The sequence below is a fragment of the Ipomoea nil genome, unplaced genomic scaffold (genome assembly GCF_001879475.1).
Source record: "Ipomoea nil cultivar Tokyo-kokei standard unplaced genomic scaffold, Asagao_1.1 scaffold0146, whole genome shotgun sequence".
Lineage (NCBI taxonomy): Eukaryota > Viridiplantae > Streptophyta > Magnoliopsida > Solanales > Convolvulaceae > Ipomoea > Ipomoea nil.
This window is the reverse complement of record NW_017616574.1, coordinates 3,768,431-3,783,403: the sequence shown is the minus strand read 5'-3', so window position 1 is coordinate 3,783,403 and position 14,973 is coordinate 3,768,431. Positions and strand designations below refer to the sequence as shown.

At 35.3% G+C, this 14,973-nt stretch overlaps 1 protein-coding gene and 1 long non-coding RNA gene across 5 annotated transcripts in view; both read left to right on the top strand.

The window, feature by feature from the left end:
* The window catches only part of LOC109173491, a 30,038-nt gene that overhangs the window by 6,568 nt on the left and 8,497 nt on the right, over positions 1–14,973 (top strand). Inside the window, exon 3 of the long non-coding RNA XR_002052922.1 lies at positions 5,983–5,987. This is a non-coding gene — a long non-coding RNA (uncharacterized LOC109173491). The remainder of the gene's footprint in view (positions 1–5,982; positions 5,988–14,973) is intronic.
* LOC109173468 lies at positions 6,712–13,140 on the top strand. 4 transcript variants are annotated; one of them, XM_019322713.1, is made up of 15 exons: positions 6,712–6,828; positions 7,953–8,086; positions 8,302–8,401; positions 8,489–8,611; positions 9,363–9,467; positions 9,891–9,974; positions 10,092–10,207; positions 10,729–10,830; positions 10,955–11,068; positions 11,183–11,239; positions 11,338–11,404; positions 11,512–11,565; positions 11,668–11,736; positions 12,186–12,227; positions 12,640–13,140. In XM_019322713.1, exons 2-15 carry the CDS (start codon positions 8,061–8,063, stop codon positions 12,733–12,735), a joined length of 1,155 nt encoding a protein of 384 aa, XP_019178258.1. In that variant the 5' UTR covers positions 6,712–6,828; positions 7,953–8,060; the 3' UTR covers positions 12,736–13,140. The 4 variants fall into 4 exon arrangements, with proteins under 4 accessions (XP_019178258.1, XP_019178251.1, XP_019178267.1 ...); XM_019322706.1 differs by having other exon boundaries at positions 11,668–11,742; positions 12,192–12,227; XM_019322722.1 differs by having other exon boundaries at positions 6,756–6,774; positions 11,668–11,742; positions 12,192–12,227.

Below are 14,973 nucleotides of genomic sequence, written 5' to 3'. Positions count from 1 at the left end.
ATATACCCAACCCCTAAACCCAATCCTTAGTTCCGAAAGAAATAGAATTAGCAAGCCTATAGTATTAATTCCTAATTAGGACTCCTAAATATATAAATAAGGGACTTAAGAGACACCTAGAACCCCCCCACATGATTAACGCCCACCACCCCAAAAAGAGCTCCAAGAATTCCCTTAGGAGAAATCAAGAAAGCAAGGAAGCTTAAAGAAAGATCCTTCATAGCCAAGGAATTAATTAAGGCTAAGAGGTAACCCATGTCTCAACAAAACTTATTTTCATAGCTATGATTTCCCCTTAGGGTTTCCCCCATATTATTGTGAATGGCGAAATTATGGTGATTATTATTGATGTTGATTTGATGATTCCATGGGAAATCTTGATAATCTTGATAATTGGGAGTTTCTTGATAATGATGATATTCTTGATGATTAATTCGGGATCCTTGATGATTACGTGTTGTTCTTGATGATTATGATGTTCTTGATGATTAATTGGCATCCTTGATGTTTATGTGTTATTCTTACCGAATCTTGCAATTAGAAGATGAATCGTATTCTTGTGATATAAAAGTGATTAGAACCCTAGGTTGTATCGTATGTTATTATTCTTGGATTATCGGGTGGGGAAATTGCATGTTTGGGTGTTGATTATGTTTAGAAAAGCATGATAGGATAAGTGTCGCTCGTTTCTCGTATTTGATCCGTTAATTGTCTACGTGTTGCCGTGAATTACGTTGTAAAGTGTCTAAGCATGGTTTCGGGTTCCACAACGGTTCCCGAGGCGAAAAGTTGATGAAAAGAGTCAGTGGGGGGTAGGTGGGGGGTAGGGGACCCGCCACCTACCCACGGCCGAGAACACTGTTCCGGCAGCGGGCAGCCGGCGGGCGGGCAGCTGCCCGCCGGCGACCCGCTGCCCGGAACAGTATTGTCCGGCGGGTGGACCCCCACCCACCGGCTACCCGCTGGAATCTTCCCCCCCTCGGGACCCTGGCTTCCCCGTTTGATGTTTCCCTGATCCCCGTGGTGTCCCAACGGACCCCGTTTGTCGTGCCTATGTCTAGTTTGATATTTCGGGTACCGTTCGTAGGTTTATGAGTCTATTATATTGCATGCTAGTTGAATTGGTATCCCGTTGACCTAGGAGGAAGAAGTATGATCCCCTTAGGACTATTCTTAGTACGTGATGAATCACGCATAAGGTTGTTATACGCTTTATCCCCCTTCCCAATGTGTAATGTGGGTTGCATGTGCTTGCTATGTGTTATGTGTGCGTGTTGCCCCAATTCGGTTGCGATCGGATTGGTTATCCTGAGCTGCGGTTCAGAAGCCGGCTACAGTCAGATGGGAATTCCTGGCTGTAGTCGGATGACGGTATCCTGGGCTGCGGTTCAGAAGCTGGTTGTGGTCAGATGGGAATTCCTGGCTGCAATCAGATGACATTTTCCTGAGCTGCGGTTCAGAGGCTGGCTGTAGTCAGATGGGAATTCCTGGCTACAGTCAGATGACACACTCTCTTGGGCTGCGGTCCACTGTTTGGTTGCGATCAAACATTATGATGAGCTGCGGTTCATCGGTCGGTTGCGATCGACCTCCCCGTGTTGCGATACGGGGCATGGTGCTGTGGGGCCGTGTCAGAGCTATATGCGCTGACCCGCATGTATGGGCATGCGAGTGGTCCTGTGGCGCCAACAACGTGCGTTATGTGTGTGATATGAACGAGTTGTGATTATGAGTGCCTTGGGATGTGACTTTGGGATTTATATTGGGGATTGTTTATGATGGGTTGTGATTATTATTTATGCTTTGCCTTATCTACTTTATCTATTGTGAACTGCATATGCTCGTTATAACTATACTTGTGTCTGGCCTTATCTGTCGAGTCATTCCCGGTTTTAAAGCTAGAGTTTCGTAAGATATATCTTCATGCTCAAAATGGTTTTCGTATATCTATATATATATCTCTATATGTATTGTATTTCAACGCGTTGGAGTGGGTTACCAGCATCTCTCGCTGAACAGATATATTTGGCTTTCAGGCACAGAGGATTAGAGCACTGGAGCGCGCTAGAACTGGAGCGTAGAAGTAGTATAGTTTCTCTTTCGGCCTGCGTGCCATGTTATGCATTTATATTTCGGAGGATAGTAGTTAGACAGCCTGTGCACCTGGGTTCTCTAGCCCAGGTGTGGCATAGCACCCCGTACACTTATGTTACGCTTTGGGATTTAATGAGATGTTACCTTTATTATTAAGTTTTAAATGTCTTGAAAATCAGGGGTGTTACAGATCCCCCATTCCGAAAGGTTACGATCTCAAAGCATTGAAACCTGACAGTATGAACCATAAAGCATGGCTAGTGAAGTGGTTAAATTTTTCGAGCTGTTCCAACCAGAACTGTCTCTGTATCGGCTACAATGAAAGGCACCCTTTCGGGTTTTTACGGACTTCTTGGTCACTCAGATATTTTTTTTGAAACGAGTCGTTATGATCGGTACGAATTAATCAGATATTAAGTTCGTGACCGTTGATATTATTTCGATAATAAGTACGACCGTTTCAAACGTTATAATTCAATTATTAAATTGAATTTATGTTGGTTAATGTGTCATGATGATGCTATTTAGTACCAATCTCCTATATAAACATGTTGTGGGAGCAACCTTTTTAATACAGTGATAGTGAGAAAGTGAGAAACAACACAAGAACACACACAAAGAAATTCTACTTTTCTTCTCAAAACTCTGCTCCTACTCCATTCTTGAAGCTGTGTTTTGCCCGTGCTCTTGTTCGTCGGGTTCGTTCGTTTGGGTGCTCAAACATCGAACTGTTGTACGTTTTATCCTGGGAAACCTAGGCCACAACGCTCCTAGAACTTTTAGGAGGTGGCAAATAAGGTTTTAAGGAAAGAAAGGCACTTCGCCTAACTCGTACTATTCTTTATTCTTCTCCTTCTTTCTTGTTTTGGATTATGCTCTAAGCAAAAATCCTTTCTACTTTCTTGTTGGATTGGAATTATAATATGAGGATTATAAGTTCTAATTTTGGTTGATATATATTGGTATATCTTTTTCGTAGATATATACGTATATATAACCTTTGGATCTGGTTTATATATATTTTTGTGTATATATATATTTCGGATATATATCCAGTAATATTTTTTATATATTTTTGTGTGTATATATAAATATTATTTTTGGGATATTAAATCGATTTTGGTTCATTATCACCAACAAATTATACTAAAAACATGAGTACTAAATCAAGCTACCTCGGCACAATACCGTTACTGTACCCACTTAGAATGAGGTGCACTCACAGTTCTGCTACCCAAAAACAAAGACAACCAATATGCACTAGTAGCCAACCTAAAGCACAAAAATACACATATGACAAACAATACTCCGACCAACAAATCCATGTATGTGAAACCATTAACATATATTTAAAAAAAAAAAATAGTAAAGTGCACAACTACTCAACTATATTTTCTGCTCTCGACCAAGATCAAACAAATAACAAGTGAGCAGTACGTACGGTTAACACAATGCCAATAAAACATAACACAACCAAACATATCGTATAGTGAATATAACGATATTAATCCAGATTTTCCTTTGCAATGGGTTGCACACCCCCTTAAACCCTAGTGTTGCATGCCTTATTCTACTTTATCCCCCATTAAATTATGCCTAACCGCAATATACTTTTCCTTCAAACACAATGTGTCTCTACTATATCCACAAACAACATTTACATTTAATCAAAATGCACTTAGGCCAGAACAAGAAATTAAAACACCAATAGACAGTATATTAAATATATTAAACAATATATTTATTCCCTCTAATACTTTATATATTACACAGTATATTTGGAGCCTAAAAGTTTTTGTTTTAATGTAATAGTAATTGTCTGCAAAGCATTTCATAATCGTTTATAAGAAGATGTAGGTAATATGATTAGCAAAGTGCAAAAAACAATCACTCTCTGCAATCTCTACATATAATTAACACCTTATTTTATCTTATTCTTAAGACCCTAATAAGCTGCAGTCCCAATATAAAATATCTGGATCATGATCACAAGTTTAGACAAATATAAGGCTGTTTTTTCCATGTGCATTACTCTATTAAAAAAAGCAGTTTAGACTGGCAAATTATACCTTTACTGTCCCTTAGTCAATCCTCAGTCAAAAGATGATTACAGATACTATACAGTATATCACATCATACCTTTGTGGAAGTTCAAATTAGTCACTACATCTTGTTTGAGCACCAATAGTTGTATACATTTTATAATTTGAATGCTTAACCCATATGCATTTCATTGAGTGCATTTCATTGAGCAATGCATAAATGAAATGCATTTTCACAAGGCAGTGCAGAAGGTTTATAGCATGAGTAATAAGAAGGCACATCTCTAATGCATTACTGTGAAGGGTCACAGACCCCTGGTGCATTTCGTTTCTGAATGGTCGACACATATGCATTTTGGATATGAATGCACTACGGGAATACGACCATATAAAACTAAATGCAACCTACGCAAATAAGTGCACATGTAAATGCAACCCTGACATGACAAAACACACAAATTTCTGTTGACTCACTTGAAACTACACCAATACTTGTGTATTTCATAGAATGGATGTTGAACAAACTAAAATAGTAAATGGTTGGATTAACATAGTAACATGAAATGACCAATTTTGGGCCAAGAATTGCAGTCTTGGATTCCAAAATACTTAGCAACCACACCAACCCACACATGCAACCCAAATAGTCAGTAAGCCATCCACAAGGAAATAAAGGAAATTTGTGTATAAATATTAAATAGTAATCTATCACAAACTGCCAAACCACCCTTTTTCCCTTCTCTTCCACAATTATTTTTGGGTCAAAAAAAAAAAAAAAAAAACACACACACACACACACACACAAATATGAGCTTCAACACTAACTTATTCCCGTAGTAATGGACCGGCTGTTGTATTAGGCTGACAAGTTTAGATTTTGAGTTCATTCAAATGCACCCAAGACCACACCCAAAGTTTTAATCGTTCAATTTGATAGATCTAGCAATTCAGCCCCTAAGACGCGCCCTAAAACCCCCAGAAAAGGTGCGTCACTAGGAATACAAACATATAGAATGAGAATTCCGACTTACCTCGTTGTGGTCACCGTTACGCCAAACGTCACCTCGTAGAAACCCTAGCAGCAACGTAAAAAAGGGGAAAATAAAAAATGAGTTTTACTACATGTACTCCCAAATTCTACTCCCTCACTTGTACTCCATGACATGGCAAACAAAGATTGGATATTTTCATCACGTGGGTCCTAGAAAATGTGTCAACATCAAGAATTTGTGAAATAGAGTACAAATTGCGAGTAAAAAATGGAAGTACATGTAATATTTTCCATAAAAAAACAAAAAAAAAAAACAAGACCCTTAAACACACCCGACACAGTGTTCTATGGAAATTACAAAAACGTCCTTACACAAAGCAACACCACAAATACAAACAACAAATGCGATGCACATGGTCAGGCGTGCACACTCAGTCTTGACCATTGATAAGCTCAAATGCACGGCTTATAAGAGTGCACATGATAATTGGTATGTCTACAATTAACAAACATGTTATTGTCACTCTTGTACGTGACACAATCCAAGTAACACATTTTAATTTCTTTATTTTTAGTTAGGTGTACGTGTGTTACGTATTTAAATTAAAGTTTAAACCATTTTTTTAAAAATTAATTAACATTTTGATTGCGATTTACAACCTCGTAATTACTATCATAAGGTTTTAAGGAAGGTAATTTATCAACCATAGGGGACAAACTTGTTTTGGCAAAATTCATGGATTTGATGGACTACTATTCCAAGATTAAAGAAGACCGAGTAAGTATACTTCTAAAATTAACTTATATCATATTTTAGGCAACATTAAATAGAGGGAAAAAAAAAAGGATTGAGAGGAGCAGTATGGTCATTTGAAGATTGATGATAACGTATTTTTCAACTTATGGTAATTCAAGCTTGTGAATAAGTGAAAACTATTAATTTTCAAATGGATGATAATAGGTTTGGACCTGTTGGTGGTGGGGGCTTAAATTTTTTTGTGTTGAAAATATTTAAAAAGTATAAAAAATACTATCTTCTAACAAATTATGAGTATTTGTTTTTTTTTTTTTAAATACATTTTTAATTTTAATTAGGTATTTAATTAATATTGACGTGGTCAATTTGAAATGATATTAAAGGAATACTTGAAAATTGATTAATTTATTTTTCATTTGATTTGACCAGCTTTGAATGATTGACTTAGTCAATAGGCTAAAACAAGTGTTTGGTAAAGGGTCATTTGCTTTAAGCTTATTAACACCATTCAGTTGAAATTTGAAACGCCCTTCCAAACAATATTTTTTTATCACCTTATTAGATAATATAACTCTTAAAATCTTATCTCTAGCTCCTCACAAAAGATTCAATTTTCTTGTAGAATTCTTGAAGTTAATCTAAGCATATAGAACTACTCAACGAGATTAATAGAAAGGTTAACAAGCGCTAACCGACCTCCCAGAGTAAGCAAACACCACCGTTGAAAATCCTATCTATTTTATTTTAATTTAATATAAATATAAATGAGGGAAATGTGAATTATTTCGCCATTAAATGGACCTAACCCTTTTAGAGCATATGGTTATCTTTATTTATATGTCTTCTGCAACATATCAAACATTCATACCGGTCTCTCAGGAGTCAGGAAGGTGAACACCCAATCCCCCATAGTCTCCTCCCTTTTCAATCCATCGGTGAAACTTGTAAGACTCACAAACCCAGCGCCTTCCTCTACTATGCAATTCGCCATTGCTACATTTCGAATTTTTTATTTTGTTGTTGTTGTTGTTGTTTTCGTTTTCAATAGTTTTTTATTTTCTCCTCTTTTTCGTCCCATTTCAATTCTGATTCCTTCAGAAATATAAATGTAGGGGTTTTCGGGATTTAATGTTCCCTATTGTAATGTTTGTTTGAATGATAATTGGGGGCCTATTCCAATTCTTTGTCAACGCTGCTTTCCCATTCATTTGGAACTAATCCCAGCAATTCATTTTCACATCGAATCCTCGAACTAGAGTTGCTATTTGAAAAGGGAAATTAAATCGGGATCATTTTAAATGGAATTAGTGTAATTTATATTTGTGGGCATTTTGTGTTTTATGCTTGTATATTTTTTAGCTTCTTTTTCTCCGCAGATCAGTATAATTAACATAAGATTTGCTCTATGTATGATGAAAAATAAAAGATTTGATCTTTTTCATTTTGTTTTTGGTTTTCCTAAAAATTGATGCAAATGTTATGTTGGAAAACAAATTTGACACTGGTGCTTAATGAGTTTATTTCCTGGCTATTCTATTTCGGTTATGAAATTTGCTGGCTTTAGGGGATACAGGAACTTCCAAGAATGAAGTAAACAGTAAAAAATTATGATATGTGAAAGAAGAGTTGAATATTATTATTTTTTTCATCAAATCATTCTTATCAATTTAAATTTAATTTGATCTTTTTTTTTTTTTTTTTTTTTTTTTTTTTTTTTTTTTTAAAGGAGTGATTTGATCTGATTCTGACTGAGTTCTTTTCCTTGGGTTATTATTTAGATTAGTGGAAGCATGGAGTGCTATTCTATCCCATGTTTGATTGATAACTTAATTTGCAAAGTGATACCCATAGTGACTTTGAGAACATGATTTATAATAAGGATTTCTGAAACACCTTCTATATCAATTTGGTTCATAGTTTGTTGGTGTTGGTGATTCCACTACAAAAAAGATTGGCTTAAAGAATTTTTGATGCATGTGAGAGAATATCAGATTGAAAATTTTGGTGATGAAGGTGCATATGAATTATGTGAACTTATCACTGCATGACTTATAAAACTCCTTTACAGGCCTGTGAGGTTTGCTTGCTTGAGGCTGGATGATGCTATACATGTTTCAGAAGTTGCTCAAAGACTTGGTTTCTGCCTAGTGCATGACCTTTAAATTGGGCAACTTTTATGACAATGGGAACCCCTTACCGCAGGTCAGCTATATATATATATATGTGTGTGTGTGTGTGTGTTCTCATATATAATATTTGGAAGTATCCACTAATTTTTTTTTTCCTTAGACTTGTTAGATATCTTTATATTCCAGTTTTAGCACAAAATTTCTTTTTGCAGTTGTTAGCTCATGAAGTCTTAATGTTGTGTGTGTGTGTGTGTGTGTTATTTTTCTTTAAATTCCTTCCAATTGCAGAAAATCACATGATAGTGCCAGACTTATTATGACAACAATAATGGGAATGGTGTTTGGATATTTTATAGGCATGTCCTTTCCATTTGTCTCTTTAGCGAAGGTATGTTTGCCAATTGGTGGATGTGCATGTTCCAAATTGTAAAGTTATATATTTGTCATCCATTTGATTCTCAAGGATCTTGTGCAGATTAACTTACCTTCAAGCCTTAAAATCTCATCTCTTGATGTAGCCAGTGACGAGCATCAAAATTTTGCTAGTCGTAGTTTCCCTGAAAACCTTGGTTCGGGTAGCACTCCCATAACACCTAAGGTACTTATTTGTTATAAGATTTTTTGGATTTCGATACTTGTCCTGTCCTGTTATCTTTTATGTATTAGATTTGTTAGGTGAATGAAGTTTATAAACAGCAGGCTGACAGGTTTGATTGGAATTCCATGTTAAGTTTTAATCTATATAGGGGTCGGGAGGCCATTAATTTGCATAAAATGATTGTTATTTTGGTGATTTTTTTTGGCTCATTAAATGCTGTTAATGTTTGGTAGTGATCAAGTGGTTTGTTTGCCCCAAATTACATATCGACAATTCTTGTTCTGTCTATAATGTGTCTATTAAGTGTAAATTGGATACCAAGCAGTTCTTTTACGTCAATAGAAGCAGGGAAAGTCCACTATCATTCAGTCTTGCCTTCTCCTCCTCCCTCTCCACCCCCACCCACCCCTCAACCCCCCCCCCCCCCCCCCCCCCCCCGCGTCAGAATCAGTTACCACCATTTCAACTTCTCTCCCTTTTATCCTTTTTGTTTAAATTTTCTTTTAGGACTGCATACAAGTGGTCCAGTTATTGAATAGAATTTTGATTCCCATATATTAAAATTCTCCTTTTCACATCATGAAGATAGTTTCATATATTTGCCTTTTCCTTAAGATATACAGAGAAGTTTCTTGAAATGATTTTTATGTATTTTGGGAATTTATATGGTTGAGAACTAGAGCTGTTATGGATTTATTATTCAGAGCACTCGTGATTTTTACTTATTGATAATAACTGTTTTGACATCCAGGTCTATGTACCTACCAATCCCCGTGGTGCAGAGTCCTTGCCACCAGGAATTGTAGTCGCAGAATCTGATTTTTATCCACGAAGATTATGGGGTGATCCACATGAGGTACAATACTGATAAATTTTTTTCCATCCGCAAATTTGGTGTACTGAATAGTATTCTTATACTTGGGAGTTTGTAATTGGCTCTGTTATTATTTCATTGTAATATCTTCTTTATTGATGCTTTTAGATTTTCATTTATATATTTTAGCTGTGGTCATCTGTGGGTTTTTTTTCTTCTTCCTTTTGTGTGTGTGTGTGTAAATAGCTGGAGTAGAGTTCTTCTGTTTTCAGTCTATTATGCATCTAACATATACTAGATTCAGTGATTAACAGATCTGCCTTATCTTGTTCTATGAGTATGGAATATAATTAAGTAATAAACACTATGGTAGCAGTCATTCTTCAACCCAAATACACACACACACACACAAAAGCTTAGTGCATTATTTGATTGCCAGTCTTTCAACATTATTGGATTTTTCAGGATCTGATAAGGAAACCGAAGTACTTGGTCACCTTTACAGTTGGTTGGGACCAGAGGAACAATATCAATGCAGCGGTTAAAAAGGTTATTTAAATGAAGGAATTCTATCGAGAAATAAGTAGCATTATTGATTTGTATATATGTATTTATGTACATTGTTGGATTCCATGTACTGAGTTTATTATGTAATGTTATTTTTAGTTTTCAGAAGATTTTCAAATAATGCTTTTCCATTATGATGGTCGGACAACTGAATGGGATCAGTTTGAGTGGTCAAAGCGTGCAATTCATGTTAGTATTAAAAAGCAGACAAAATGGTAAGACACAATTTTTATTAGGTTGACATTTTATTGATTTTATTTTCCTTAGTACAATGAGAATACAATGCAATTACAATCAAATGATCGATACACTACAATTTACAATCTCTAGAACACCAATATCAAGTAAAAATGACTAAATACAACACCCTTAAATAAATGCAGACTAAATACCCCCCATAAGGTGGGACTAAAATACCCCACATAGGATTGCTCTTGATGGGATTTGAACCCCAACCAAAGGTCAAGGGGCCTTACATCAACTACTAGGCTAAGGGTCAATATCTCAAGTTAAATTTGGACAATTTAGTTTTTCTGCAGTTCCATGATCTTCACACACTTTGTGTTTCCCTATTATACTCTTCACACACTTTCTGTTCACCTATTACAGTATTCACACATTTGATGTTTCCCTATGTTATCTTCATGCACTTCATATTTCCCTAGATAATTTTCACTCACTTCATGTTTCCCTATATATTCTTCACAGTTCACACTTCATGTTTCCTTATTCCTAGGTGGTATGCAAAGCGGTTTTTGCACCCTGATGTCGTAGCTGCTTATGATTACATATTTATTTGGGATGAAGATCTTGGAGTAGAACACTTCAATGGGGATAGGCAAGTTTCTATAATTTATTCTTGTTTTTTTTTTTTTTTTTTTTTTAATAACTTTTTTCATTGGGAATCAAAATTCTCTTGTAAATTGTCTCTCTGACTAAATTTGGATCCCTCAAAATTCCAGGTATATTCAGCTAGTGAGGAAACATGGTCTAGAGATATCTCAGCCTGGTCTGGAGCCAAACAATGGATTGACATGGCAGATGACAAAAAGAAGAGGAGACAGAGAAGTTCACAAGTAGATTTCTTGTGTCCAACTCCCTCTATGATTTTTGAGATGGCTACATTTTTTTTCTTCTCAAGTAGCTTGTCCTTGTGCAAGGTTCTAACTCTTCTTCTCATGGATGAACAGAGATACAGATGAGAAACCAGGCTGGTGCAGTGATCCGCATCTTCCTCCCTGTGCAGCGTAATTTTTCTCCCTCCTTATAAGATGCTCTGTATTTCTTAATACTTGTTGACCGCAGTTTTTAGTTCTAGTTGTGCCTGATTTCTGCTTTTGTTCAGTTTTGTAGAAATCATGGCTCCTGTGTTTTCTCAAGGAGCATGGCGATGTGTTTGGCATATGATTCAGGTACTTCACAATCTTGAGATTCTTTTATTGCCTTTTGGATTTCCATTGGTACTACCAACTTATCAAAACAATTATGTAATGGTTACTATTTGCTTATTTTCTTGTAGAATGATCTGGTGCATGGATGGGGATTGGATTTTGCTCTCAGAAGATGTGTAGAGGTTTGAATTTGTGTTCATCCCCCATGAATGAATGAAAAGGGGTTTTCTCTAAGCACCCTTAAAAGAATTATCTTTTAAGACTTCTTATTTTGGTCTGTGCAGCCCGCTCATCAAAAGATTGGTGTTGTTGATTCACAGTGGATAATTCATCAAGTCATCCCTTCTCTCGGGGCTCAGGTTGAGTAATCATTAATTTCTGATTGTTGTATTTTAATCTTGCGTTGAACCCTTTCTGTATATCTGGATTTATCAATTACTTTTCCAGTTTCATTGCCACATTCCCGTTGGGAGGAAGGACTCCGCCATTTCAGGGCATTGAAAAATAGGGATCCATAAAACTAAATTACATAAATGTTTTGCAAAGTTACAGTTTAAGAAGCAAAGTGACTTTTCTTTTTCCTGTTCCCTAAATTTGAAGAATGAGTATGCTATTACACTTCAAATCCAAAACACTCATATTCTTTCCCTTTTAATTGTGTTCGTGACTTGGTTATTGCTTATATGTGTCCCGTATTTCTGCACTGTAATGAATGAACTATACTTCATGTTCGATTTTTTTTTTTTTTTTTTTTTTTTAATGCTAATCTGCTCTCATCTCTTTACTATTGTATTGATGCAATATGCAGGGTCAGGTTGTAAATGGTAAAGTTGCGTGGCAAGGGGTATGTATATAGTCCTTCCTTTTCCTTCGCCTGTGTCTTACTGTCTGCCCATGGTAGTTTTGGGAACAAGAATAAGTTAGTCGGGATCATGAATGAAATAAATCCGACTCGGAAACCATTTTAAGGTCAAATTGCTCTAGTTTTAACCTTCCTGGAAATCAACAACCCGATCTAGACTTTTCCACAAACAAGGATTTACAAAACTCAGTTCCACTTGCTCACCCAAGAACATGGTTAATAATGGTTTGCCAAGCACGCCCAGTTTATTTTTCTCTCACTTTACATACAAGGAGCACCGGCGATATTATTTTGTAACATATTGCTTACTACAAAGAATGAACTCCCAACTACACAATTTCTTTGTCACATTCAAGAATTAGTCTGAATAATTACCTGGATTAAACTTTTGTAGGTAAAAGAGAGATGTCGAGGTGAATGGGCGATGTTCCAAGATCGTTTGGCTAACGCCGATAAGAAATACTTCGCACAGAAGCTTGGATGGAGTTAAACTTCTAAATGAGTCTCGGCCAGGATTTGTACATGCAATGACGCTTTGGTATTCGCACATCGCCTGTTTCGGGGTGTGCCTAATTATTCTGAACTATATTATTATTATTATTTTTTTTTTTTTTTTTTTCCTTTGGGTCCTTTACCAATAGTAGACAGTAGCAAACATTGTGTCTAGTCAGGGACAGTCAAAAAGTTAGGGATATCGGAATATGTTGTGCATAGCTACCTGAGAATCTATGTACTTATAGTCAGTCAAGTGATGATTTTTGTTGCTGTGTTCTTATGTATGGTGTTTATTCATCAAGTCTTGATGAATCTGGTGAAGTTTATTCAGCTGTCTGTAAGAATTGAGCCACACCACAGATTAATGAATGGAATACATGATTTTTGCATTCAATTTAAATGTTCTGATGTTCATGTTCATCTACATTCTGCCCGTCAGATGTGTTTGCTAATTGGAGAATTTTTCTGGTTTTTTGAAGAAAGAGCAACCTTACTGTATGCTTTTTTTTTTTTTCAATTTTAGAACAGAGAATAGAGAATGAAAATTTAGAGAAATGAAATAATTGTAGTCGTGTTTCACTTCAATTTTAGATGACTCATGATGCAAATAGGGTGCTAGGTTACGATTAAAGATATAATTTTGGAATTGTGAACTGAAATAGGAAAACAAAACATATGGAAATGCCATAAATAAAACAATTAAGGAATTAATACCTCTAATGGTCCTCCAAAAGTATTGAGATATTATCAAATATGGTCCCAAAGTTTTAAACTGATTAGAGACGACAGTCATTCGAGTTCAAAAAGTGACCTCCGATGGTCTTCCTTTAGTCAAACCATGAATTAGGCGTTAAATGGAGGGTAAAATTGTCTTTTTAAATTCTCGTCCTTCTTTTTCTGTAATTTCAGACATTTTTTCTCAATTATTAGGCATGCTTGGTAGACCTCGACAATGGAGACGATGGGTGCTCAAATAAACTTCCGGTGAACGGCGACTAGTCCCGTGGGAAAAAATAAATGAAATTGCAGAGAAAGAATAATGAGAATCTTTAAAAAAAAAAAAAAAATTGCCCTCCATTTTAACGCCTAATTCATGGTTTGATTAACGGAGAATCACGAGAGGTCACTTTTTGGAACTAGAAGGATTGTCTCTGGTCAATTTAAAATTTTTGGACCATAATTGATAATACCTCAATATTCGGAGAACTATTAATTCAACAATTAAGTCTAGAAACTAAAAAAAGAAGGTAAAAAAAGTGTAATTTATTTCTTGAACAAATTAAAATTAAAATAATGTAATTATACATAAATAAAAATCTGTTGTTAAAAAGATTTTGAAAAACATGAGTTGATTATCATTGCTGCTATTAGGGCATTGGTACAACACTTCTATCCAACAAATGGAACTTGCATTTTTTTTTTTTTTTTTGGGAGTAAAATCCAAGTTATAATTATTTTTATTTTTTAAATCTCTTAACGAACACAATGGTGTTTTGGGTTCCCATAGTCAACACTAGCAGGTATGAAGTCACATAGTTAGATGTTCATTCCACCTTGCTAGCTTGTATAGTAAGAAATCAATAAATAAATAAATAACTAAATAAAAACAGCGAATAAAGTTGTTCCTTAATTACATATCGAAAAGATATAATATTTAGGTAATTTTCTCTATTAATAATGTTCATTTAGGTTGAGATTGATGGTGTTATTCAATTGTTATACAGTGGACCATGATCCACACATTGCTGTGTGGACCATGATCGTCGAATGAAACTGTAGTACAATTAAAATAATACTTTAGTGTTACTATAATGAAATTAGTATGTGTGAAAAATGAAACTAAAAAACAGAGCACATTATTATCAAATGAAACTGTAGTATAATTAAAATGATGTTTTAGTATTGCTATAATAAAACTAGTGTGTGTAGAAAATGAAACTAAAATTAGGAGTCATACAATAACATATATTGTCAAATGACCTGAAGTGCAATTAAAATACCGTCACTTTAGTATTGCTATAATGAAACTAAAATTCGGAGCTATACGTAATACGATAACATATATTGTCAAATGACCTTAAGTGCTATTAAAATACCACCCCCACTAGGGATCAAACCCATGACCTACCATTTAGAAAAGCCACTTTATGTCACTAGACCACAAGATCATTAATATATTAATATTACTATAATTAAACTAATGTGTATGAAAAATTAAACCAAAAAAAAAAAA